This window comes from Schistocerca serialis, chromosome 7, assembly GCF_023864345.2.
Source record: "Schistocerca serialis cubense isolate TAMUIC-IGC-003099 chromosome 7, iqSchSeri2.2, whole genome shotgun sequence".
NCBI classification, from domain to species: domain Eukaryota; kingdom Metazoa; phylum Arthropoda; class Insecta; order Orthoptera; family Acrididae; genus Schistocerca; species Schistocerca serialis.
Window position 1 is genome coordinate 49,609,450 of NC_064644.1, and position 27,858 is coordinate 49,637,307.

At 45.5% G+C, this 27,858-nt stretch overlaps 2 protein-coding genes across 4 annotated transcripts in view; one reads left to right on the forward strand and one right to left on the reverse strand.

Annotated features, from left to right (window-relative positions):
• Nucleotides 1-11,673, reverse strand: part of LOC126412676 (signal peptidase complex subunit 3) — a 76,093-nt gene extending 64,420 nt beyond the window's left edge. The window contains exons 1-2 of the mRNA XM_050082380.1: nt 11,387-11,673; nt 11,218-11,292 (exon numbers count right to left, since the gene is read on the reverse strand). Coding sequence (XP_049938337.1) covers nt 11,218-11,292; nt 11,387-11,529 — 218 coding nt within the window. The 5' untranslated portion in view covers nt 11,530-11,673. The remainder of the gene's footprint in view (nt 1-11,217; nt 11,293-11,386) is intronic.
• Nucleotides 11,674-11,687: 14 nt separating this feature from the next.
• LOC126412680 (protein lethal(2)k10201) overlaps nt 11,688-27,858 on the forward strand; it is a 101,554-nt gene continuing 85,383 nt past the window's right edge. For all 3 annotated transcript variants that reach the window (XR_007575329.1, XM_050082386.1, XM_050082385.1), the window contains exon 1: nt 11,688-11,789. The gene's annotated coding sequence lies outside the window, so the exon portion shown is untranslated. The remainder of the gene's footprint in view (nt 11,790-27,858) is intronic.

Sequence of the window (27,858 nt, forward strand, 5' to 3'; positions counted from 1 at the left end):
TGAACGACACAGGGGAAGTGGTCGCTCAAATAGGTGTCAGAAACGACATACCACTCGAACCGACGGGCAAGAGTGGTAGAACAGATCGAGAGGTCCAAGTGGGAGTAGGTATGAGTAGAGTCCGAGAGGAAAGTCGGGGTGCCGGTATTGAGGCAGACAAGATTGAGATGGTTGAAGACATCCGCCAAGAGTGAGCCTCTTTGACAGGATGCAGGAGAGCCCCAAAGGGGATGATGGGCATTGAAGTCGCCAAACAATAAAAACGGCGGGGGAAGCTGAACGATCAGGTGCATCATGTCAGCCTGACTAACAGCAGATGACGGTGGAGTGTAGATGGTACAAACTGAAAAAGTAAAAGCAGAAAGAGTATTGCCGACAGCTATTGCTTGGAGTGGGGTGGTCAATTGGATGGGACGGTAATAGACATCGTCCCGAACGAGCAACATGACCCCACCATGAGCTGGGGTACCGTCCACAGGGGTGAGGTCATACCGCTCCGAGGTATAGTGGGTAAAGGCAATACGGTCAGTCGGGCGCAACTTGGTTTCCTGGAGACCAAGGACGAGCTGACAGTGCAGGCGGAGGAGCAGTTGTAATTCCTCCCGATTACATCGAATACCTCTTATGTTCCAATGAAACAACGCCATCGCTAGTCAAAAAGTTGGGGGAACGAGACGGGGGAAGAGCTGGTCACCTCGACGGCCGCGGAGGGCCAGGTTGCGAGGGAACAACGCTACAACCGACGGGAGGCGGATCCGGTTCCATCGACTCGTCGCCAGCTGCGGCCGCTGTCCCTGGTTGTGTAGGAGGGGCAGCATCATTTGTCGACGAGAGGCCAGCTGAGCGCCTGGCAGCAGAGCGTCCCGGCGAAACTGAGGACGGCCGGGAGCAGCGACTCACGGATGGAGCGTCAGACGAAACACGCCGGGGTGGAGAGGGGGATAGAGACTTCTTCTTTGAGGCCTTCTTGGAAGGCCGAGGAGGCACAGGGATGGTGGGCTGGACCCGAAGAAGGTCCTCACGCGCGGGGTCCGTTTTGGAACGCCGGACCTCGGAAGCTGGGGTCCGGAACGTTTCCCCAATAGACGCCTGAGAAGAGGATCGCTTCTCAGGTGGCGGGGGGAGAGGAAGAGGAGGAAGGGTGGCCCCTGGGGCAGAGGGGGCGGGGGCCACGGGGGAGGAGGATTTGGAAGGGAGGGATTTGGGAGGCGGAGGCAGAGCCCCCTGATGGGCGGAGGAGGCGGAGGGGGGACAGGATAGGGGTGAGGATACCGCGGAAGGAGTGGACACAACTGAGGCAAACGAAGTGGTCAACGGCACGGGATGGAGGCGGTCATACTTCTTCCTGGCCTCAGAATAAGAGAGTCGATCCAAAGTTTTGAGTTCTTGTATCTTCTTCTCCTTCTGATATGCGGGGCAGTCTGAGGATCTAGGCGAGTGGAGGCCAGGGCAATTAATGCACCGAGGTGGTGGGGTGCATGTATGTTCCTCACGAAGAGGACGTCCGCAATCGCCACAAAGGGGCTCAGCCTCACACCGTGACGACATGTGCCCAAAGCGCAAACACCGAAAGCAGCGCATAGGAGGCGGGACGTAAGGTCGCACGTCGCACCGGTAGCACATCACCTTTACCTTCTCTGGGAGAACGTCCCCCTCGAAGGCGAGGATAAAGGCCCCGGTGTCGATGCGATGGTCTTTGGGGCCGCGCTGGACTCGCCGGGCGAAATGCACGCCTCGGCGCTCCAGGTTGGCCCTGAGCTCCTCATCAGATTGTAGCAGGAGGTCACGATGAAAAATAACCCCCTGCGTCCTATTTAGTGCCAGATGCGGGACAATGGACACTGGGATGTCCCCTAGGCGGTCGCACGCCTGGAGCGCTGCCGACTGTGTGGCGGAGGTGGTCTTGATAAGAACGGACCCTGAACGCATCTTGCTGAGAGCCTCAATTTCCCCGAAGATTTCCTCAATGTGCTGAACAAAGAACATGGGCTTGGAGGTGGCGAACGTTCCCCCATCGGTTCGAGAACAGACCAAATAGCGGGGGGGAAGTACTTCGCCCCAAGCCGGCGGGCCTGTCCCTCCTCCCAGGGAGTGGCCAAGGGGGAAAGGGCAGGAGAACCAGAACTAGAAACGGTACCTTTTCTTTTGAAAGACTCGGCCGCAGAGCGACCTGATACGTGTTGACGTTTAATCTGCGAAACGTCCGCCCCGATACCACCCACTCCGACCAGGGGCTCTCCCCACGGGCGCCACCCAGCCTCAGCAAGGGCCACCTGGCAGGATGACCGTTGGTGGGAGTCCTGATGCCCCAAGGAGACTGGCATCTACTCCTTGGCCGACGTGGAGAGGGTGCAGCTCAGGTATCGGCAGTACGATCCCTGTGTTGTCAGGGGGCTACAACCTAGAGGGTACACGACGACCCCACCACAACGGGCTGGCTACCGTGCTGGATTTCTGGTGCCATGGAAAGTCCATCATGATCGCTGGTGCAGATGGAGACGCCCTATGGGCGTAACTAGGACAACCCATCAGGCGTTTAGGCCCAATTTGAGGAATAGTGGGTATGGTTACAACGCCGGTACAATGCTGAGTGCCAAGGTCTTAGTGCACTTAGGACCAGTGGTACACCACGTAAGGTGTCCTTCCCCAAAAGGCTCGTACTTCTGTAGAATTTTGAAAAAATGGAGGTCAAACCCCAAGGGGGACCATCACATGGAAGGCCGAAATGGTTGAAACTCTTTTTAGTCGCCTCTTACGACAGGCAGGAATACCTCGGGCCTATTCTTACCCCGGACCCACAGGGGGTGGGGTGGGGGTTCAACGGTGTTCGCATCGCATGAGGCGGAGGGTCAATGTGGAGGATGGCCGTGTGGATCCCCCGCTCTGCCTGTGAGTGGTCATGTGGCCACTCCTCCAGCAAGGTCCGAGCAGGCACATGGGGGGAGGTGTTTATTAGTGATTGGGAGCTCCAATGTTAGGCGGGTGATGGAGCCCCTTAGCGAAATAGTGGAAAGGTCAGGGAAGAAGGCCAGTGTTCACTCTGCTTGCCTGGAGGTTTCATCCGAGATGTGGATGAGGCCCTGCCAGTGGCGATAGAGAGCGCTGGGTGCACCCAACTGCAAATTGTTGCTCATGTCGGCACCTATGACTCCAGCCATCAGGGTTCAGAGGTCATCCTCAGTTCATACAGGCGGTTGGCGGAATTGGTGAGGGCGGAAAGCCTCGCTCGTGGGGTGGAATCTGAGGTAGTGTCGTTCCCAGAACCGATCGCGGTCCTCTGGTTTGGAGCCGAGTGGAAGGCTTAAACCGGAGGCTCACACGATTCTACAGATATCTGGGGCGTAAATTTCTCGACTTCCGCTATTGGATGGAGAAATGTAGAGTCCCCCTGAATAGGTCAGGCATGCACTACACTCAGGAAGCAGCTACAAGGGTAGCGGCGTACGTGTGGAGTGCACATGTGGGGTTTTTAGGTTAGAGAATTCCCTCCCTAGGCCCGACAAGACACCTCCTGAGATGTGACAAGGTAGCAGTAGGCAAAATGCAACAGGGAATGACAATATTAATGTGGTAATAGTAAACTGCAGGAGCACCTATAGAAAGGTCCCAGAACTGCTCTCATTAATAAACGGTCACAATGCCCACATAGTACTTGGGACAGAAAGTTGGCTGAAACCAGATGTAAACAGTAATGAAATTCTAAACTCAAATTGGAATGTATACCGCAGAGACAGGCTGGACAGTGAAGGGGGAGGCGTGTTTACAGCGATAAAAAGTGCGATAGTATAGATGGAAATTGACGGATATCTGAAATGCGAAATAATTTACATCTGCATCTACATCTACATCCATACTCCACAAGCCACCTGACGGTGTGTGGCGGAGGGTACCTTGAGTACCTCTATCGGTTCTCCCTTCTATTCCGGTCTCGTATTGTTCGTGGAAAGAAGGATTGTCAGTATGCCTCTGTGTGGGCTCTAATCTCTCTGATTTTATCCTCATGGTCTCTTCGAGATATACGTAGGAGGGAGCAATATACTGCTTGACTCTTCGGTGAAGGTATGTTCTCGAAACTTGGTTGTTGTACCATGGTGGCTCTTACCCATCTCTTACGATCTTGCTTGGCACATACTCATCTAACGCATTATGTACGACGGTTTTGAACTTTGTCCACTGATCCTCAACACTATCTGTACTTGAGACAAAACTTTTGTGTTGAGCCAACAGGTACTCTGAAATCTGCTTTTTGTCACTTTTTCTAAACAGAAAAATCTTCCTACCCCTTTTAATATTCCTATTTACGGCTGAAATCATCGATGCCGTAACCGCTTTATGATCGCTGATTCCCTGTTCTGCGTTAACTTTTTCAAATAGTTCGGGTCTGTTTGTCACCAGAAGGTCTAATTTGTTATCGCCACGAGTCGGTTCTCTGTTTAACTGCTCAAGGTAGTTTTCAGACAAAGCACTTAAAAAAATTTCACTGGATTCTTTGTCCCTGCCACCCGTTATGAATGTCTGAGTCTCCCAGTTTATATCCGGCAAATTAAAATCTCCACCCAGAACTATAACATGGTGGGGAAATCTACTCGAAATATTTTCCAAATTACCCTTCAGGTGCTCAGCCACAACAGCTGCTGAGCCAGGGGGCCTATAGAGACATCCAATCACCATGTCTGAGCCTGCTTTAACCGTGACCTTCACCCAAATCATTTCACATTTCGGATCTCCGTCAATTTCCTTCGATACTATTGCACTTCTTATTGCTATAAACACGCCTCCCCCTTCACTGTCCAGCCTGTCTCTGCAGTATACATTCCAATCTGAGTTTGGGATTTCGTTACTATTTACGTCTGGTTTCAGCCAACTTTCTGTCCCTAGTACTATATGAGCGTTGTGACCATTTATTAATGAGAGCAGTTCTGGGACCTTTCTGTAGACGCTCCTGCAGTCTACTATTAGCACATTAATATTGTTATTCCCTGTTGCATTTTGCCTACTCCTACCTTGCTGCGTCTCAGGAGGCATCTTGTCGGGCCTAGGGAGGGGATTCTCTAACCTAAAAAACCCCCATGTGCACTCCACACGTACTCCGCTACCCTTGTAGCCGCTTCCGGCGTGTAGTGCACGCCTGACCTATTCAGGGGGACCCTACATTTCTCCACCCGATAGCGGAGGTCGAGAAATTTGCACCCCAGATCTCGGCAGAATCGTCTGAGCCTCTGGTTTAAGCCTTCCACTCGGCTCCAAACCAGAGGACTGCGATCGGTTCTGGGAACGATACTACAAATAGTTAGCTCTGATTTCACCCCGCGAGCGAGGCTTAGCGCCTTCACCAATTCCGCCAACCGCCTGTACGAACTGAGGATGACCTCTGAACCCAGACGGCAGGAGTCATTGGTGCCGACATGAGCAACAATTTGCAGTCAGGTGCACCCAGTGCTCTCTATCGCCGCCGGTAGGGCCTCCTCCACGTCTCGGATGAGACCCCCCGGCAAGCAGACAGAGTGAACACTGGCCTTCTTCCCCGACCGTCCCACTATTTCCCTAAGGGGCTCCATCACCCACCTAACGTTGGAGCTTCCAATAACTAATAAACCCCTCCCCCCGTGTGCCTGCTCGGACCTTGCTGAAGCAGCAGCCACATGTCCACTCACAGGCAGAGCGGGCGATGCCACACGGCCAGCTTCCACATTGACCCTCCGCCTCGTGCGCCGCGAACGCCGCTGAACCCGCCACTCCCCTTGGGGAGAGGGTGGCCCAACCGCGCCCAGTACACGCGGAGATGTCTCGACAGCAGGGACAGTGGGTGAAGCATGTAACACCTGGGGTGTACCTTGCGACGCACCAGACTCCCCACTGCCGCTACACTCCGAGGCAGCAGCCTGAAGACCGCTGACCGCGGCCTTCAACACGCTCAGCTGTTCGCGAACAGTGGCCAGCTCCTCCTGCGTCCGTACACAGCAGTCACACATCCAATCCATCCTAAGGAATCAATTTACTGAAGAGAGTTAATCAACCTTTAACTAGACTGCTAATTCACTAAAGGCGGCTGTTTATTCACTAAGCTGTGGTTGCTAGGCACTTCTTGTAGAAAACAATGAAAATAGCACTACCTGTCTCTGGACTGTATTGCAAACAAACACTAGCACTACTGGCACTATGGTTGACTAAAGGGACTCTCTCTGACTGTATTCAAAACAAACACGAAATCTATGGAACACTATTAATAGCACCCGACAAAGCTTCCTAAAAGCAAATACACACGGAAGAAGAAGTGACAAGTAAGAAAAATACAGTTAATACTTAAATTAAGGTAGCTCGCTGCACAGCAGACGTGAAGCAGACGGCAGTTACGACGACACTGACTCTACTGGCACTATGGCTGACTAAAGGGACTCTCTCTGACTGTATTCAAAACAAACACGAAATCTATGGAACACTATTAATAGCACCCGACAAAGCTTCCTAAAAGCAAATACACACGGAAGAAGAAGTGACAAGTAAGAAAAATACAGTTAATACTTAAATTAAGGTAGCTCGCTGCACAGCAGACGTGAAGCAGACGGCAGTTACGACGACACTGACTCTACTGGCACTATGGCTGACTAAAGGGACTCTCTCTGACTGTATTCAAAACAAACACGAAATCTATGGAACACTATTAATAGCACCCGACAAAGCTTCCTAAAAGCAAATATACACGGAAGAAGAAGTGACAAGTAAGAAAAATACAGTTAATACTTAAATTAAGGTAGCTAAATGTCTAAATATGTCTGTATATGTGTGGATGGATATGTGTGGATGGATATGTGTGGATGGATATGTGTGGATGGATATGTGTGGATGGATATGTGTGTGTGTGTGTGTGTGTGTGTGTGTGTGTGTGTGTGTGTGTGTGTGTGCGCGCGCGCGCGCGAGAGTGTATACCCGTCCTTTTTTCCCCCTAAGGTAAGTCTTTCCGCTCCCGGGATTGGAATGACTCCTTACCCTCTCCCTTAAAACCCACTTCCTTTCGTCTTTCCCTCTCCTTCCCTCTTTCCTGATGAGGCAACAGTTTGTTGCGAAAGCTTGAATTTTGTGTGTATGTTTGTGTTTGTTTGTGTGTCTATCGACATGCCAGGGCTTTCGTTTGGTAAGTCACGTCATCTTTGTTTTTAGATATATTTTTCCCACGTGGAATGTTTCCCTCTATTAATAAATAATAAAAAAACCTATACCAGATTCGTTGCTGCCTGAGACAACAAAAATCTACGTGAATTGCAAAGCTATGGCAGCCTAATGTCGAAATATACTAGAGTTAAATTTGGGAACCAGAAAGAACAAAGAAAGATGAATACGTCCCAGGCAGAGTTAGGGATGTGAAAGAAACGAACTAGCTAACTGTTTATCTGGCAGCTTCAAAGACATTTATATCCAAACACCTTACAAGTTAATCCTACGTCCCCAGCACAGTGAGATCTCTTAGGTTGGCACACACACACATCTTGCAATTTATAGGCTGAAGTCCCTGATCTTTTGCCCATATCCAGAAGATTCACCAGCCATAGTAACCAGTAATATCATCGAATGGAACTTTAATGACACATTTTGTCACATTGCATTATATGACAAGTGTCATGTTGGATGACATAACCGCATGTTATACAATATAACATTATGTATCACATTACTTTACTAGACATGAGACATTATATTACACGATATGGGTACTAATACTTGCAAGTAAAAAAGTGTGATTACATCAAGATGTTTAGATTTAAGTGCCTCTGAAACTATCACATAAGCTGAAAACTAATTCCCTTTTTTTACATCCCTAGCTCTGCTCATTACACATTCACCTTTTCTGGGCTGTGAAAAGAGTACTTTCCATTCCAGTTGTTTCTTACAGAGAAGTGTTTCTACAATGTAAATGCTGGCTTACAAGATTACTAGGATCTCATTTACTGTTGAGCCTCTACATCTACACGATTACGCAAACTCATAACTAAGTACCTGGTAGAGGGTTCATCAAATCACCTTCAATCTATTTCTCTACCGTTACATTCTCTAACAGAATGTGGGAAAAATGAACAAATCTTTCTGCACAAGCTCTGATGCCTCTTATTTTATTATGATGATCATTCCTCCCTGTGTTGGTTCGCGACAAAATATTTTCCCACTCAGAGAAAAAAAGCTGATGATTGCAATTTTGTGATTACACACACCGCAATGGAAAAACAGCTTTGTTTTAATGATTGTCAACACAACTCACTCTCGTATGGGAAATACGGAAGCGTCCGATCCCGCCCGTCCGCTTTGACCCATGATGTCACAAATATGGCGGAATCGACCATAAACCACGAATCCAATATGGCGCATATAAAGTCGTTACGTACACATTATGAGGACGTAAATACATCGAAAAACAAACGCACACACTTTCCACAAAAAGCCTAATGACACTAATGGGGCAAGCGCAGGAAATGGGGTGTTTTTGGGTGGGGGTAAACTAAATATAAAAAAATTCAGAAATTTAGACACCCACCCCCATACGAAACCACACAAAACGACGAAAAAAACAGACATCACAAAACTCCCCAAATACCACTAAACACAATATCATCTGGAATCGGACACTTCCCTTGACCTATATAGCTCAACACCAGATCCCGATACCATAAATTAGGATCAAACACTTTCCTTGGCCTATATAGCTCAAAAATATTTCCCGATAACAGTACCAACATACACAGCCACACGTTGGGATCAAACACTTCCCTTTACCTGCGTACTGCTAATTTTACCCTTCATATCCATTCCTAAACAAAAACAACAACTGATTAATTTTACTAATACCACACGATGTACAGCGAAAAACACTAAATTAACCTTCACACAAAATCGTTAACTTACTGAAACGAATTCCACTACAAACACAGCCGACACTCAAACAATTCTGGATAATGAGCAAAAGCAAACTGAGCCCATTACACCACACAAACGAAAACCCTGAACATACCACCAGAGAGCACAACAAACCACAACACGACGACATCTACAAACACGCCACACCCACAAACCAAACTCCGCGCCGTCATGACGTCACACACGACAACACCCTTACGTCACGTGTCAAAGCCGACGCGTGGGAGCGGACGCTTCTGTCGACCCCTTGTATGTCCATGACTATTCCCTATTTCATGATAATGTAATGTGAGCTGCCCTACTTTGGACTTTTTCAATATCCTCCATCAGTCCTATCTGGTAAGGATGCCATACTCCATAGCAAAGCTCTAGCTGAATATATATGCTGTTATACTTTTCAGCTGTGCTACATAATGTGCTCCATTTGTTTGTATCTTTTCAGGTGTGTTTTATATCAAAGTTTCATGATTTGGTTACATCACTGATTACTTATTGTGCAAGTTTTACTTTTCAGCAGTGTTATGTAATGTGGCCAAGTGTTTTTATTTTCAAAATATTTTATTCATTGATTTACTTATTGTGCATGTTGCTCACAAAGTAAATTCATGATTCCCATTTGAATCATGTACTGTTTGAGGTGGCTACACCAGTCTTCATGTGCTGGGCACACATTTGGGAGAGCTGTGGGTTATTCCCTAACTAGTATCCTGAATTTGGTTTTCCAGGGTTTCCCCATGTTGCTAATGTGAATTCTAGAATGGTTCCTTTGATTAGGCCTTGGCTCACTTACTGCCCTATCCTCACCTAATCATAACCTACTTTATTAACATTCTATATGCATATATTATTCTGCAATGTACCTGATATGTCATACAACCATACTGAATGGTCTATGAAAAAAATAAATACATAAAAATGATATAAATTTTGTCAAATAATGGAAAAATCCAGAGAGGAATATCAACAATGTAGGAAAAGACAAATTGCTACTTACTGTAAAGAGGACATGTCAAGTTGCAGACAGGCATAATTAAAAGACACTTACATAAAGCTATCAGCCACAGCCTTCATCATTTAAAAAACCACACACACACACACACACACACACACACACACACACACACACACACACACACACCACCAACTCCAACGACTCGAGCCGGAGATGCTGGAGGAGTTGGCAACCGCGCACGCGTGTGTGTGTGTGTGTGTGTGTGTGTGTGTGTGTGTGTGTGTGTCTCTTTACTGATGAAGGCTGTTCCCAAAAGCTTTATGTGCGTGTCTTAATTGTGCCTGTCTGCAACTTGACATGCCTTCTTTATGGTAGGTAGCAATCTGTCTTTTCCTACATTGTAAATACATTACATAATTTTTCTCATCCCACTTAGGATAGCTTGATTTATAACAAAAAATGGTTTTGCACTCTGTCTACACTATCACTGCACGAACCACAAACATCTGCTGCTATGCCCCTTGCACTCCCTTCTCTCTGTCCAGAAAGCCGATTTCCACTGTAGACCTTTGTAACCGAGTATAAAACTTTGTAATAAACCTGAGACATGTATACAGTCTATATGAAGGTATCTTTTACTTTAGTATTTTGTTTCTGAATGTCACAATTAATATTAAATTTGCTCATCACAAATACTTTTGATGAATAAATATATTGTGCAAGAATTCCAATGGCTCCCAACAAATGTTTGACTATCAACTTTACATAATATTCTTAAGCCTGCGTCTGTAGAGCTATTACCTATTTGATTAACCTCAACTACACCGCTCCAGAAAATAACATTGAACGACAGTACTGGGTGGAAGCATGCAAACTAATATTGTAACAAATGTGACTGCAGCAATGAGTTTCAATGGTTTAAAAAAACGATTAATGGTCTCATTATTGCGCATCATCCCCTATCATAACAATTTAAATCAATCTGTCAACAGCACTCTCACTAAATATGACAGAAGCATCATATCTTATGTGGAATAAAAAGACGAACTATACTAAGATAACACATATTCTACTATTAATTCAACATAGAGAAGATAAAAACGAAAATTTAAACTTGAGCAAATGTTATTCTGTGGCCATTGATGATTTTGCTGGCACAGGAATAAAGAAAAAAAAATGGAAGATTAACGACTGAAAAGTAAGCGCACATAGCAAAATACTTCCGTAACTTACAATTTCAGAAGCACTGGAAGATCATAACTATGGAACAAATACAGAAATGTCGTAGTACTAGATAAACAAAACTATCTGTGCTTCTGTATCACACACTGGACGTTTAAAAGCCGTATACAAAAAGGATATCTGTCTGTAAATTAAACGTCAGTACTCCCAGATCGTTTAGCTCGCGTCTTGCACTGTCGCTTGGGTGCTTCTTCCTGCAAAATAACAATTAAACATATGGCGCTTATTTCCTTTACCCTTAGAACAGGCAAGAACTTAGAACTACGCACGTGAAGGGCTCATACTTACACCATAACCGTAACAGTGTTCATCGTCGCTTTAGTTCTGTAATCCATAAATACTGTTGACAGAAAACAGCAGAAAGTAAGGGCAGCTAAGACGCTCAAAGTATACGCAAGTATTGCGTTTCCTCTGACCAGTACAGAATGCATATTTGCAAGTTTTCTGCTCTACAGCCAATTTCTGTCGAATTTAAATAAAAAATTCTCTGTTTCTAATACTCATTTACAGTTCACAACTATCATTGACGTGTACCACAACATGTGTAGCACAAGCGAATCGCGTACCAAGGATGATGCTATCACAACGTAATATCTTTGATCGAAACGTAAATTTAAGTGTGCGTCGATAGTTTTTCGTCTGCCAACCTATAAGAGTTACTTAATACTTTTATGTGGGCACGGCGACGCAGGTACGTAATATAAATACGTTGTAATAAGCAATATTTATGATTTGCGTGTGAGCTGTTTATTCCAAAATATTATTTCAGGCAACAATATTATGAAAGTCCGTCTGTAACAATAGTTCAGAATTTCGACATTTGACTTCGCGTTTTATCAATTGCTTCAGAAATTAAAACAAAGCATCATATTTTACCAAGTTTCTCGCTGTAAACGCCCTCATTATTGATTAATTGTAGTTATTTTGATCACAAAGTCGTTGGAACACACTTTAAATGTTGATTTAATAGAACGTTTTATGAAATTTATGCAACTGTTTTAAAAAGATTATCATCCTTAAGTCTTCCTTGTTTACCTACTCATAAGAATACAAACGGAGTAATAAAAATGAAGAACGTAAGTTACGTTTGTAATTTTTCTAGAAGTTTGGTTGTCTGAAGTCCAAGTAACGAGAGGAGAGCAAATAGTGGAAATTAACCTGTTTCACACTCCTGCCTACCTTTACCTCCACAACCAACAAGTCACTGTTAAGTGCTGGGAAGAGGATACTCCCCAATATACCATGCAGTAGAGAAGGTTGAGAAGGCCACCCATCCACACTGAGTTTCTGAAGCTCACAATTTGCAGCATTTGCCCGCAGAACTGACCGCAGCCCTTGGTTCTGTGTCAGGTGGAAGGACCTGAACCAGAGACGTTGAGGGTTCTGTTACAAGCGAGGCTGCAACTTTCTGGACTTGGGCAATAGGGTTGAGAACTGTAGGGTCCCCCTAAATGGGTCAGGTGTGCACCACACAACAAAGTCTGCTACCAAGGGAGCTGACTTTGTGAAGGTGCACACAAGGGCTTTTAGATCAGGTGACTCTCCGTCCAGTCCAGATAACAATAGCTGTAGAAGACACAGAAGTATAATTGTAAGAATGCCCCCCAGAGGTGAGAGTACTAAACTTCCTGAAAAGCAGTGAAGCTCACACAACAATAGGTACAGAAAGCTATTTGAAACCTGAAATTGGTACCAATGAGATTTTTTGAGGAAAATTTAAGTGTATACTGAAAGGATAGGCTAATGGGAAGTGAGGGTGGTGTATTTGTCACAGTAGATAAGAACTGAGAGAGAACTTGAAGCTGCATGTGAGACTGTTTGGACAAGAGCCAGTATCAGGAGTGGGCATAAAATGGTAATTGGATCTTTCTATCACCCACCGGACTCACCTCATGATGTAACTGAAAACCTTAGAGAAAACTGTAGTTCACTTGTACATAAGTTTCCCAAGCATTTTGAAATGATCGGTGGAGACTTTAATCAACAAAGAGTCACTTGGGGAAAACTATAGTTTTGTTAGTGGAGAGCATGATAAGACGTCCCGTGAAACATTACTAAAGGCTACAAAGATATACGCATTCAGTAAATTAGATGAAAAAAGCAGTAGTGTCACATCTCAATGAAGAACTTGAAACACAGGAATAAAGTACGTAGAGGAAGTTGGCTCAATGTTAAAAGGACAGTTGACCATGGACTAGCTAGACTGCTGCCTCACAGTTTGCAGCATTGTTCCCAGAGTTGATTGGGATCATTTGGTTTGGAGCCGAGTGAAGGGTCTCAACCAAAGGCTTTGTTGACTTTGTCACAGTCTTGGCTGCAGGTTTCTAGACCTGCATTACCCTGTGGGCATTTGTAGGACTCCTAGTGATAGATCAGTGGTGCACTACACTAAACAAGCAGCTACTTGGATAGCAGAGTACTTGTGGAGTGCACTTGGGATTTCTTAGGCTTGGCGGTAGTTTGACTTGGTCTGATGAACACTTGCCAGTCGATATGCAGCAAGGGAAGTCAAACAGCATTCAGTATAAAGACACTTTGACTGTCATAATTTTATCAGTAAACTGACGAAGTATTGGTAGTAAAGTTCCCAAATTTGCTTCCCTCCAAGAAAGTTACTGTGCTCAAATTATTCTTGGTAGCAAGAGCTGGCTGAACCTGAAGCAGAAAGCGTTGAGATATTTAGTGAATTGTGGAATGTATATTGGAAAGATAGATTAGTGGCCATAGAAGAGGGAGTGTCCATTGCAGTTCACAAAAATATTGTCTTGATTGAAATCAAAGTTGAGTGTGTCATTAAAGTTATTTGGTCATTTATAACATGTGTAGGTGAAGCCAAGTTAATTGTCGGGTGTTTTTACTGGCCACCCGATTCCACTGACAGTTCTAGAGTTGGGTCAACAGAAGCGTCCGATCCCATCCGTCTACTTTGACCCATGACGTAAGGATGTTATGATGTGTGACATCATTACGGCACGGAGTTTAGTTTGAGTTGGTTCTGTTTGTAGATGTCGTCTTGTTGTGGTACAGTGTGCATTTTAGTTTTTTTAATTGGTTGTTGTTGTTGTTGTTTGATTGTGTGTGTGTGTGTCACAGTGTTACATGGTGTATTTGTTTCATTTGTGCTTTGGTGTTGGTAGATCTTTAGGTAAGGATATGACGATCAAGTTCAGTAGCGTGATGTTGCGGGCGGAGATGGGGAGGACATGTTGTCCTTGATTAAGTTTCTGCAGATGTTTGGATTAACAGCAGAAATTGTGAGTTGTAGTGTGTGCCGAGAGAATATGAGGTCAGGGAGAGTTCCAGAATCTCGGACCAGGGACGTGTGTTGGAAGGATAACCTTTGGTACTCCATTAGACGCAATACCTGGTTCGAGAAATCAAGGTTGGCCATGAGAGAGATTGTTTTGATGATTTACTGTTTCTGTTATAGGTCCTCTATTAGTTCCTGTGTGCATGAGACAGGAGTGAGTGAGAGGACAGTGTTAGACTGGTTTTCTTTTTGTAGGGAAGTGTGTTCGGAGTAAGTGTAGTGTAGGGGTAAGTTTGGTAGGCTAGGGATGGTGGTAGAGATGGACGAGTCATAGTCTGGGAAGAGGAAGTATGAGAGGGGTAAGTCTCCAGTTGGTTTGTGGGTGTGGTGGTCGTTAGTTCGGGGGGGGGGGGGGGGGGGGGGTTATGGTGATAGTGTTTTCAGGGTTTTAGAGAGGTGTAGTGAGAGGCAACTGGTGGGATTAATTGAAGCGTATATTGGGGAGGGGAGTACTTTAGTTTCAGATGGTTTTTGTCATACAGGGGTTTGGGGAAGAGGGGTTATGATCGTTTAGTTGTAAACCATAGTTTGCAGTTTAAAAATTACAAAACTGGGTGGTGTAGCCTACTAATACAATAGAGGGGTTTGGGGGGCAGTTATATCAGTCATAGTGAGAGGGAAGAGGTGGTCTTCTAATCTGCAATCTCATTTAGATGAGTATTGCTGGCAGAAGAGTGTCTCTGAGCATTGTATTTTTCTTGTTTCTCTGAGCCGGCTGTTGTGGCCGAGCGGTTCTAGGCGCTTCAGTCCGGAACCGCGCTACTGCTACGGTCGCAGGTTCGAATCCTGCCTTGGGCATGGATGTGTGTGATGTCCTTAGGTTAGTTAGGTTCAAGTAGTTCTAAGTCTAGGGGACTGATGACCTCAGATGTTAAGTCCCATAGTGCTTAGAGCCATTTGAACCATTTGTTTCTCTGAGGGCAGTGAGTAATATGTACAGGCCGAGGATGGTGAATTTAGGGGTTTTGGTGTGTGTGTGTGTGTGTGTGTGTGTGTGTGTGTGTGTGTGTGTGTGTGTGTGTGTGGAGGGGGGGGGGGAGGGAGTGGTGGGTTGTAGGTAATGGTTGTGGATTTAGGTGGCTTGGTGGGGTGGGGTTGTTTCATGACTGTGTTGGAGAGCACCTATTTTGTTGCAGTTGTTTTTGAGTTGTAATGTGTGATTGAGTTTTGTTTATTTTGTAGTTTTTATTTGTTGGTGTTTTTTTTTTTTTTTTTTTTTTGGCAGGGGGGGGGGCGGATGGTAAAGTAGGGAGGGGAGCTGGGGTTGGCATTGGTAGGTTGGGGGTGGTTTGGGAGTTTTTTGTTTGTGTTTATGTTGCTTTTGTGTGTGTGTCTGTGTGTCTGGCCAACCTAATGTGTAGCGCCATAATTTGTTGGTGGTAAGATGTCGTGTTTTTGGGTCTATTGTTTGCAAGTTGTAATGTTTTGTGTGTTTATGGTGTATTGATTGTTTTTTAATTTCTGTGGGGTGGTTTGATTTTTGGGTTTTTGAGGTGTTGTGGGTTTCATTTTATTTATCACAGTTGTAGGTGTTCGTTTTTTGGTATCATCCGTTGTGGTTGACCTATATAGGTCAATAGAAATGTTCAATTCCAGTCACTTCCAATTTTTGTAGTGGTAGGTGTTTGTATTTTGGTATCATCAGCTGTGTTTGTCCTTTATAGGTCAAGGGAAATGTTCAGTTCCAATTTTTGTCATTGTAGCCGTGTGTGTTTTGGTATTGTCAGCTGTGGGTGGCCTATACAGGGTGAGTCACCTAAAATTACCACAGGAAACACCTCCCAAACCACAAAAAACACTGACTAACCAATTCCACAGACCAAAAGTGAAGAGAGTGGCTGTTGTACTTGGTTAATACAAACCATTGAGAAATACACGTAAGTCTGATTTTCAACATGTATATAGGCCTATGTGTTTTTTTGTGTAAGTGGAAACCCGTTGCTATTTTTAGCATAACTGAAAATAGAAACAATGCTGTTTGTTCAATTCTAAAATGTTAAGTACATCCAGAGCAATTTGTAACGTAAGGTTGACACTTGAAACCTCAGACATTCAGTCGCGTATTGTAACAAACAATATCTGTAGGGCTATGTTTATGAAGACTACGCCGTTTACGATTTTGGCTCTCTCTGTGTCTGCACATCGCGCTTGCTGAATTGGCCCTTGTACTCAGAATAACTATAGTACACTGTGTTACTGGACGTCTGTGATAGTGTACCGTACACAAGTAAGAACAGTAGTACGCGCAGTAGGAACGTGAGAAGGTTGCAAGTACAACAGTGTGTACGGTGTTGTAAGAACTGTGAAAATGATGTTTTCTAACTCTGAAAAGGCAGAGATAATACTCATCTATGGCAAGTGTAGACAAAATGCATCTGCAACTTGCGTATTGTATACAGAAAGGTACCCAGACAGAGAACATCCAACGCGCCGCACATTTGAAAACGTCTATGAACAATTGTATGCAACAAGTATAACCGTAACACACAAACAGGTCCTAACAAACCCATCACAGGAGAAGTAGCTGCAGTTGTTGTGTTGACTGCTGTTGCCTTGAAGTTCACGTGACATCGCTGGAGGCAGTGCAATGAGTCAAAGTAGTGTAATGCACGTACTTCACCGTCACAAATTTCACATGTATCATGTGTCATTGCATCAGCAATTACATGGAGGTGACTAATAATCAAGTGAATTTTTGTCAGTGAGAATCAACAGAGAATGCATTGAAGTTCTACCTGTTTACTGATGAAGCAGGTTTCACAAACCATGGTGCAGTGAATTTACAAAACACGCATTACTGGTCCGTGGACAATCCTCGCTGGCTTTGACAGGTGGAGCGACAGTGACCGTGGAATGTAAATCTATGGTGGGGAAGTAATTGGTGACCGTCTCATTGGTTCTCACTTTATTGAAGGCACCCAAACAGCTGCAAAATACATCGAGTTTCTGCAAAATGATCTGCCAACATGTCCCACTGGAAACATGTAGACGTATGTGGTATCAACATGATGGTGCTTCTGCACATTGTGCAATGAACGAACACTAGGCTGACCCTTGACAGAAAGTTCGACATTTGTTTCATAGGACGTGGCGGAGGCGTAGATCAGCTAGGCCATTCTCCTGATCTTACACCTTTAGACTTCTTTCTGTGGGGTACGTTAAAGGAGAATGTGTACCGTTATGTGCCTACAACCCCAGAGGAAATGAAACATCATGTTGAGGCAGCTTGTGGCAACATTACACCAGATGTACTGCGTCATGTAAGACATTCATTACACGGTAGAGTGCAAATGTGTGCAACGAGTGATGGGCACCACTCTGAATATTTATTGGCCTGAAATGTCAGGACACACACTTTTCCATCCTCTAATTGAAAATGAAAAACAAATTTGTGAGTTTAACTAAATTGTCATGTTAACACACATTTTATTCTAACATATCAGTGCCGTACAGTATTCTTCAGAGAAAAAGACTAATAAAAATGTTAGTATGTGGATGTAATGTGCTCTCTGTACAGAAGAGACTTGAACAGCACATTACAGAAGAGACTTGAACAGCACATTACAGAAGAGACTTGAACAGCACATTACATCCACATACTAACATTTTTATTAGTCTTTTTCTCTGAAGAATACTGTACGGCACTGATATGTTAGAATAAAATGTGTGTTAACATGACAATTTAGTTAAACTCACAAATTTGTTTTTCATTTTCAATTGTTACATTGCTGTTCTTCTTGTATCTCTTAATTACTTCGGTTCTCTCTGATACACACGATTAAACTGCTGAGGAGTTATTCAAGCATCTACTTTATGTTGCAAATTACTCTGGATGTAATTAACATTTTACAATGTAAGAAATGGCATTGATTAAGTATTTTGTTCTATTTTCAGTTGTACTAAAAATAATAACAGGTTTCCATTAAAAAAAAAAGTGTGTGTTGAAAATCATAAATGGTTTGTCTTAACCAATTACACCAGCCCATCCCCTCCCTTTGGGTCTGCAGAATTGGTTATTCCATGTCTGTTGTGGTTTGGGATGTGTTTCCAGTGGTAATAGTAGGTGACTCACCTTGTATATAGGTCAAGGGAAACGTTCGATCTCAATTTTTGTCATCATAGCTGTGTGTGTTATGGTATTGTCAGCTGTGGTTGAGCTATATAGATGAAGGGAAGTGTCCAATTCAAATTTTTGTTGTTTTAGGTGTCGGTTTTGAGGTATCGATAGTTGCGGTTGAGCCATATAAGTCAAGGGAAGTGTCCGATTCCTGTGGGTTTTGTGGGTGTAGTAAAATGTGGTAATTTTGTGTTTTTTATCATCCTTTTTTGTGGTTTGGGATCATGGTGAGAGTTTTCTTTATGTTTATATTTAGCTTGTCCTCACTCTTAAACCCCCAATTTCCCACAGTTGTCTCATTAGTTTGATTATATTTTTGGAGGGAGGTGTTACTGTCGAATTTATATGTATTTTAATGTTTGTTGCTGTGTTTATGAAGTGATGTCATTGGAGACGCTGAAAATGGTCATTTCTGCCATATTGATGAAGTCATGGGTCAAAGCAGATGGTGGAATAGGACGCTTCTGTAATCCCCTAGAGTCATTCAAAGAAAGTCTAAGGTCAGTACCACGTATACCCAGATCATGCAATACTAGTTGGAAGCAACTTTAATATGCTGAGTATAGACTGGGATGTCTATGGATTCATTGGGGGGGGGGGGGGGGGAGTGTGCAGACAGACAGTCATCTGAAATACTTTTGAATACAGTTTTCTAAAATCTGTCTTTAGCAGCTAGCTTGGCAGCCACTACACAATGGAAATATCTTAGACTTTGTAGCTACAAATAGGCCAGACCTTATCAACAATGTCAGTATAGAAACGGGGGTCAGCGATCGTGACGTCATTATAGCAACAATGATTACAAAAGTTAATTAAATCGATAAAGAAGGCTAGGAGAGTGTTTCTGCTAGATAGAGCAGATAAGTAATTGTTAGCATCTCACTTCTACAGCAAACTGACATTACTTAGTTCCAGTAAAATGGATGTAGTGGAATTATGGGCAAATGTTAAGCAGATTGTAAATTGTGGTCTGGTGAGATATATGCCTAGTAAGTGGGTACTAGATGGAAAAAAAAGCCACCATGGTTTAATAAAGAAATTCAGAGGATGTTGAGGAACCAGAGGCTGTTGCACTGTTGGTTCAAAAGGGAATGCACAAATGACGACAAGCAAAGGTTAGTAGAGATTCGTGCATCTCTTAAAAGATCTGTGTGTTTAGCATACAACAACTGCCACTGTCACATCTCGGCAAAAGATCTGGCAAAGGACCCAAGAAAATTCTGGGTGTATGTAAAATTTCTAAGCGAGTCTAAGGCTTCCATTCAGTCCCTCGTTGACCAGCCTGGTGGAGCAGTTGAAGAGAGCAAAACGAAAGCCAAAGTTTTAAATTTACCTTCAAGATATCGTGCATGCAGGAGAACCATACAGACATACCGTGATTTGACCTCAGACAGTCTCCCGTATGGACGACATAGAAATAAGCATACCTGGCGTAAAGAAGCAACTGAAAGATTTGAAAGCAAATAAATCACTAGGTCCGGATGGAATCCCAGTTCGATTTTACAAAGAGTACTTTATGGCAGTGCATTGCATTTATTGTGAATCTCTCACCCAGCACAAGATCCCAAGCTGCTGGAAAAAAGTGCAGGTGAGTCCAGTATGTAAGATAGGTAAAACAACAGACCCACAAAATTACAGACCAATATCCGTAACTTCTGCCTGCTGTAGAATTCTTGAACACATTCTATGTTCAGATATAATAAACTTTCTTGAGGGTAAGCAGCTTATGTCCACGAATCAGCATGGTTTTAGAAAGTGTTGCTTGTACGAAACCTGGTTTGCCCTTTTCTCACATGATATACTGCAAACAACAGATGAAGGACAACAGGCAGATACTGTATTTCTAGAGTTCCAGAAAGCATTTGACACAGTGCCTCATTGCAGGCTGTTAATGAAGATATGGGCATGAGGAATAAGTTCACAGATATGTGGGCGGCTCGAAGACTTCGTAAGTAACAGAACCCAGTACATTGTCCTCAACCATGGGTGTTCCGTCACAGACAATGGTATCATTAGGTGTGCTCCAGGGAAGTGTGATAGGACCTTTGTTGTTCCTTGTATACATAAATGATTTGGTGGACAGGGTGGGCAGCAATCTGCGGTTGTTTGCTGACGATGCTGTGGTGTATGGTAAGGTGTCGAAGTTGAGTGACTGTAGGAAGATACAAGACAAAATTTGCAGTTAGTGTGATGAATGGCAGCTAGCTCTAAATTTGGACAAATGTAAGTTAATGTGGATGACTAGGAAGAACAAACCTGTAATGTTCAGATACAGTATTACTAGTGTCCAGCTTGACACAGTCAAGTCATTTAAATATCTGGCTATAACATTCCAAAGTGATATGAGGTGGAACAAGCACGTGAAAACTGTGGTAGGGAAGGCAAATGGTCGACTTCAGTTTATTGGGAGAATTTTAGGAAAGAGTGATTTTTCTGTAAAGGAGATCGCATACAGGACACTGGTGCAATCTATTCTTGAGTACTGCTCGAGTGTTTGGGATCTGTACCAATCGGATTGGGTGTCAGAGGGAAGCCAAAGATATTCTAATGTAAGTACTGTGCCAGCTTCAAACCAAAGAGGATGCATACAGAAGTAAAGAGGTATATAGTATAAAGATAAACACAACTATGTAGGAAGAAAAGGTGCGTGAATGGCTAAAGAGGAGATGGAAAAAGGAGAGGACAGAAGAGTAAATGGGAGTGAGGTTGGTTAACGTAGGTTCAGTCCAGGGGGATGGCGGGATGAAAGGATGTGTTGGAGTGGAAGTTCCCATCTCCGCAGTTCCGAGGAACTGGTGTTGGGTGGGAGAAGCCAAATGGCATGTATGGTGTAGCAGGTTCCTAGGTCCCTAGAATTATGCTGGAGGGCATGCTCTGGTACTGGGTTTTGGACATCTCCTAGGTGGACAGTTCGTCTGTGCCCGTTCATGTCGTAAGAGGCGACTAAAAGGAGTCTCTCACCTTTTGGCCTTTATGTGATGGTCCCCTGTAGGGTTTGACCTCCATTTTTCAAAATTTTCGCGAAGAGTGAGCCAACTGGGGAAGGGTGCCTTTCATGGTGCAATATGTCCATCATGCATTGAGATCTTTAGCCCACACTCTCATTGTGGCATTGCAGTCCTGCTCATCCTCCATCTCTTGAGTGAGGACACCTCCCTGGGTGCATTTTCCTTTACCCACTATGCAGTGTCATTTTCTGCACCGACGAGGACCATGGAATTCTTTGCACCTCATATCCAGCACGTAGCCAATCCATTGTGGTGGGGCCACCTTGTACCCTGTTGGTTGTAGCCCCCTGACAATACAGGGATCGCTCTGCTGATGCCTGCGCCATGAACTCCCCATGTATGCCATGGAGTAGATGCCCATCTCCCTGGGGCAATGGGACTCCCGGCAATGGCCATCTTGCCACGTGGCCCTTGCTGAGGCTGGGTGGCGCCCGTGGGGAGGGCCCCTGGTTGGAGTGGGTGGCATCAGGGCGAATGACATGCAATGAAGCATAGTACATCATCTCTTGCTGGTGGTCCGCTGCCAGCAGTCTCCAAGCGGGCAAAGTCTAACTTCAATGTTGAGAAATATGACCCCAAATTGTTCCCCTCCCTGGCCACACGATGGGAGGAACGCCATGTTAAGGACGGCAGTGAAGCTTATTCGCCCCGGTACCTCGTATGTACGACAGTTGATGGGGAATCTTTCATGTCCATGAAGCCTCAGTTTTTTGTGGAGCATTTGGAGGACAAGTTTGGGGAGGAGGAGGGCTTCTCCAAAATGTGCTCTGGGTCAGTCTCGATAAAAACAGCATCCTCTGCCCAGTCATGGGCATTACTCACTTGTGACAAGTAGAGGGATGTTTCTGTTACCATCACAACCCATGAGAGCTTAAATTTGGCCCAGGGTATTATATTACACAGGGACCTTCTTTTGCAGTCTGACAGTGAGCTGCGTGCCAGTTTAGAGCAGTGAGGTGTTCATTTTATCCGGCACATCCATCAGGGTCCAAGGAATTATCAGGTTGCCACGAGTGCCTTCATCTTGGCCTTCTGGGGTGACACATTGCCCGAGAAGGTCAAGGTGATGGTCTACCACTGCGTTAAGCCATATATTCCTCCCCCGATGTGGTGCTTTAAGTGCTGGAAGTTCGTTCATACATCTTCCCACTGTACTTCCAGTGTCACATTTCAAGATTGTGGATGTCCATCACATCCCAATGCTCCATGTGCCCCGCCTCTTATCTGTGTCAACTGCGGAGAGCATCATTCACCTTGCTCGCCAGACTACAGGATTTTACAGTAAGAGAGTAAAATTGTGGAATATAAGACAGTGGACAGACACCTACACTGAGGCAAAGAGGAAATTTGAGCACCTACATCCTGTGGCTATGACCTCCTCTTACACCGCTGCTACGAGAACAGTTGTCGCCCCATCAGTTTTTCGCATTCCTGTCGCCTCTCGGAACCAGAAGACTACACCTGCCCCCTTGATGGTGAGGGGCACTTCCCTCCCTGTTATTGCTGCACCACCTACTTCGGGAGCAGCCCCCCCCCCCCCCCCCCCCGCCCTTACCCCCTCCCCCCGCCCAAACCGTCGGGGATATCGGTCCCCACTTCTGAGCTGGAGAATCGCAAGTCTTCTTCAGCTCCTCTTGCCAGGAAGGAGCCCATTGGGTCACTCCCAGGTTTCTGCTAGTGGGAAAGATGACACCCGCCAGTGGCAGAAGAGCCCAAAAGCAGTTGGTCATAGGGCTTCACACTCATCCTCAGTCCTGGAGACTGAATCAGTGAAGACCTCCCAGCCAGGGAAACCCAACGAGCAACGAGAGAAATCCATAAAGAAGGTCCCCAAGACCAAGGGAATTTGGATGGCACCCACACCACCACTACCTACAAGCTCTGCATCAGCGGGTGAGGTGGAGATTCTGGCGTCCACTGAGGACCTAGATCTGACCGGACACTCTGACACAATGGATATAGACTGCTCAGGCAAAAAGTTGGTGGCAGCAGGTGACCCTGAGGCGTAAACTGCCTCATTGAATGTCCCGTGCCTTCCCAGTCTCATGATGATGTCATCCTCCAGTGGAATTGCGACAGTTTTTTTCCACCGCCTGGCTGAGCTACAGCAGCGGTTAAGCTTCACATCTGCTTTCTGCAATGCCCTCCAGGGAACCTGGTTCCTGGCAATACGGACCCCTGCCCTCGGCAGCTATAAGGGATACTACAGGAACTGTAGCGACTATAATCGAGCATCAGGTGGAATTTGTGTTTATGTCCTAAACTCAGTCTGTAGTGAAACTGTGCGCCTTCAAACCCGTCTTGAAGCTGTGGCTGTCAGAATAAGGACAATGCAGGAAATCACTGTCTGCAAAACCCATGGGGTGGCACCGTGCTTACTGGCCCAGGAAGAGATGTCGAAACTTTCCTGTCTCAGTTCGACCTCTTCCTCTTAAAAACTGGGACCGCCACACATTTAATTGTGGCTCATGGTAGCTACTCGGCCATTGATTCATCAATTTGCAAACCCAGGACTTCTCCCATCTATCCACTGGAGAGCACATGACGACCTGTGTGGTAATGACCACTTCCGCATCTTACCGTCACTGCCCTTGTGTCAGGCCCATGAATGCCTGCCCAGATGGGCTCTAAACAAGGTGGACTGGGAAACTTTCACGTCTACTGTCAGCATTGAATCTCCCCCACACAGTAACATCGATGTGATGGTTGAATAGGTGACTACAAAAATTGTTTCTGTGGCAGAAAGCGTCGATCCCTTGCTCTTTAGGGTGCCCCGGCGAAAGGCAGTCCCTTGGTGATCGCCAGAAGTCGCTGAAGCAATTAAGGAGCATCAGCGATCTCCACAGTGGCATAAGCAGCACCCTTCCCTGGAACACCTCATAGACTTTAAATGGATCTCATATTCACCAGCTTATCAAACGATGGAAGCAGGAGTGTTGGCAGAGATATGTCTCGACCATTGGGTGCCATAAATCACCTTCCCGAGTCTGGGCAAAGATCAAATGTGTTTTCAGGTACCAAACCCCAACAGGTGTTCCTGGTGTTAATGTAAATGGCGTGTTATCTACCAATGCAAATGCGATTGCCGAGCACTTTGCTGAGCACTATGCTTGAGCCTCTGCATCAGAGAATTACCACCCCCTCCCCCTCCCCCCTCCAGCCTTTCGCACTCTCAGACGGCGGCTGGATGGGAAGTCCTCTCGCTTACTACGCGCTACAGTGAATCCTATAATGCCCCATTTACAGAATGGGAGCTTCTCAGTACCCTTGCTCACTGCCCCGATGCAACTCCTGGGCCAGGTCAGATCCACAGTCAGATGATTAAACATCTCTCATCTTACTTCAAGCGACATCTCATCATCTTGAATTGGATCTGGTGCGTTGGCGTCTTTCCACCGCAATGGCTGGAGAGCACCATCATTCCAGTGCTCAAACCCAGTAAAAACCCAATTGATGTGGATAGCTATCGGCCCATCTGCCTCACCATGTTCTTTGTAAGCTGCTGGAATGTGTGGTGTGTCGACGGTTGGGTTGGGTTGGGTCTTGGAGTCATGTGGCCCATTGGCTCCATGTCAGGGCGGCTTTCACCAGGGTTGCTCTACCAATGATAATCTTGTGTCTCTCGAGTCTGCCATCCGAGCAGCCTTTTCCAGACAACAACACCTGGTTGCCATCTTTTTTTGATTTACGAAAAGCATATGACACCAACTGATGACATCATATCCTCACCACATTATATGAGTGGGGTCTCTGAGGCTGATCCCGATTTTTATCCAAACTTTCCTGTCGCTTCGTACTTTCCGTGTCCAAGTTGGTGCCTCAAATAGTTCCCCCCATATACAGGAGAATGGGTTTTCGCAGGGCTCTGTATTGAGTGTCTCTCTGTTCTTAGTGGCCATTAATGGTCTAGCAGCAGCTGTAGGACCATCCATCTCACCGTCTCTGTTTGCAGATGATCTGCATTTTGTACTGCTCCACCAGTACTTGTGTTGCTGAGCGGCGCCTACTGGGAGCCATCCACAAGGCGCAGTCATGGGCTCTAGGTCACGGTTTCCAGTTTTCAGCCACAAAGTCGTGCGTTATGCACTTCTGTTGGCATCGTACCATTCATCCAGAAACAGAACTTTACCTTAGTGACAATCCACTCACTGTAGTGGAAACATATCGATACTTAGGACTGGTTTTTGACATCCACTTGGCTTCCTCACCTTCATCGGCTTAAGTGGAAGTGCTGGCAGCACCTCAATGCCTTCCGCTGCCTGAGCAACACCAACTAGGGTGCAGATCGCTCTACGCTGCTGCAGCCCTTGTTCAATCCCGCCATGACTATGGGAGTCTGGTTTATGGTTCGGCGGCACCCTCAGCATTGCATTTACTCAGCCCAGTGCACCACTGCAGCATTCGCCCAGCGACAGGAGCTTTTAGGACGAGTCCGGTGACCAGCGTTCTTGTTGAGGCCGGAGTCCCTTCATTGCAGATTAGGTGAGCACAAATGCTGGCCAGTCATGCTGCACACATTCGTAGTTCTCCTGCGCATCCAAATCACTGTCATCTTTTCCCACCCACGATGGCTCATCTCCCGCATCGACAGCCCAGGTCAGGCCTTCCAATTGTAGTTCGTGTCTGATCCTTTCTTTCCAAACTGGAGTCCTTGCCTTTACTACCTATACTTGAGGTCCATTCACGTACACTCCATGGTTTACACCTAGGCCATGGCTTCGCCTGGACCTTTCACATGTCCCTAAGGACTCAGTTAACCCCATGGCTCTCCACTGCCACTTCCTCTCGATGCTTGACGTGTACCGAGGCCACGAAGTGATTTACAACGGCTCAATGGCTGATGATCATGTCAGAATTGGGGATGTCCATGGAGGACATACTGAATAGCATTCGTTGCCAGATGGCTGTAGTGTTTTCATGGCCAACCTGGTGGTTATATCTTGTGTTCTTGAGCACATACGTTCATGGCCTGGGGAGTCGTTTCTTCTGTGTACTGACTCCTTGAGCAGCCTACAAACTATCGACCAGTGCTACCCTCATAATCCTATGGTAGTGTCCTTTCAGGAGTCCATCTATGCCCTGGAACAGTCACATCGTTCAGTTGTGTGTGTGTGTTGACCCCAGGACACGTCGGAATCCCAGGCAACGAACTTTCTGACAAGCTGGCCAAATAGGCTACGCTGAAACCATTTCTGGAGATCGGCTTGTCTGCAAGTCACCTGCCTTCAGTACTACGCTGCAAGGTTTTGCAGCTTCGGGAGACGAAATGGCATAACTTCAGCACACACAACAAACTGCGTGCCATTAAGGAGACTACGAATGTGTGGCAGTCCTCCATGTGGGCCTCTTGCAGAGACTCTGTGGTTCTCTGCTGGCTCCGCATAGGTCACGCTTGAGTGACACACGGCTACCTCCTTTGCCATAATGACACATCTAAGTGTCGGTGCGGTGCCCATATCTTGGTGAGCTGTCCTCTTTTAGCTGCCCTGCGATGGACTCTTCAGTTAACGGCTTGTTGCCATTAATTTTAGCGAACAATGCCTCATTGGCTAATTTAGTTTTATGTTTTATATGTGATGGTGGGTTTTATCATTCTATATAAGTTTTCGCACATGTCCTTTGTCCCTTTGTGTTCTGCACTCAAATGATTTTAAGGGTGGATGTTTTAATGTGTCGCAGAGTGGCTGGCTTTTCCTTTTTATTCTCATAGTCGGCCAGCCATGGTCGTCTGCTCTCTTGTTATTACCTCTTCTGCCTGTATCTTGCTTCTCTCTGTGATTTTCTTTTCCTGTTTTGTCCATAGTAGTGTTGGTTGTCCTCTTGTCATTCTTCTGGTTCTTCCTTTCTCCTGTTGTTGTGCTGTATGTGTCCTTTCCTTTCTTCTTTCCATTGTCTAATTATATTACCGGGAACAAGGGACCGATGACCTTGCAGTTTGGTCCCCCCCCCCCCCCCCCCCCTTCCCCCTCATTTAGCCAACCAGTCCTATGTATCGTGGTCATGAGAACAAGATTAGAATAATTACAGCATGCATATAGGTATTTAAACACTCATTCTGCCCACACTCCATATGTGAATGGAATGGGAAGAAACTACAATAACTGCTGCAATGGGACATATCCTGTGCCGTGCACTTCACGGTGGTTTGCAAAATATAGATGTCAGTGTTGACGGAGATTAGGGGTTCTTCCTGTTGCTTTGATTTGTAGAGCTTGGTAAGACTGTGGTTCTGTATGTTCTGTAAGTAGTCTAAGGTTAGGAAAACTTAGTCAATTTTAACTTTTTTACTTTTTGCATTTATATTTTTCACAGTAAGTAAGTGTTG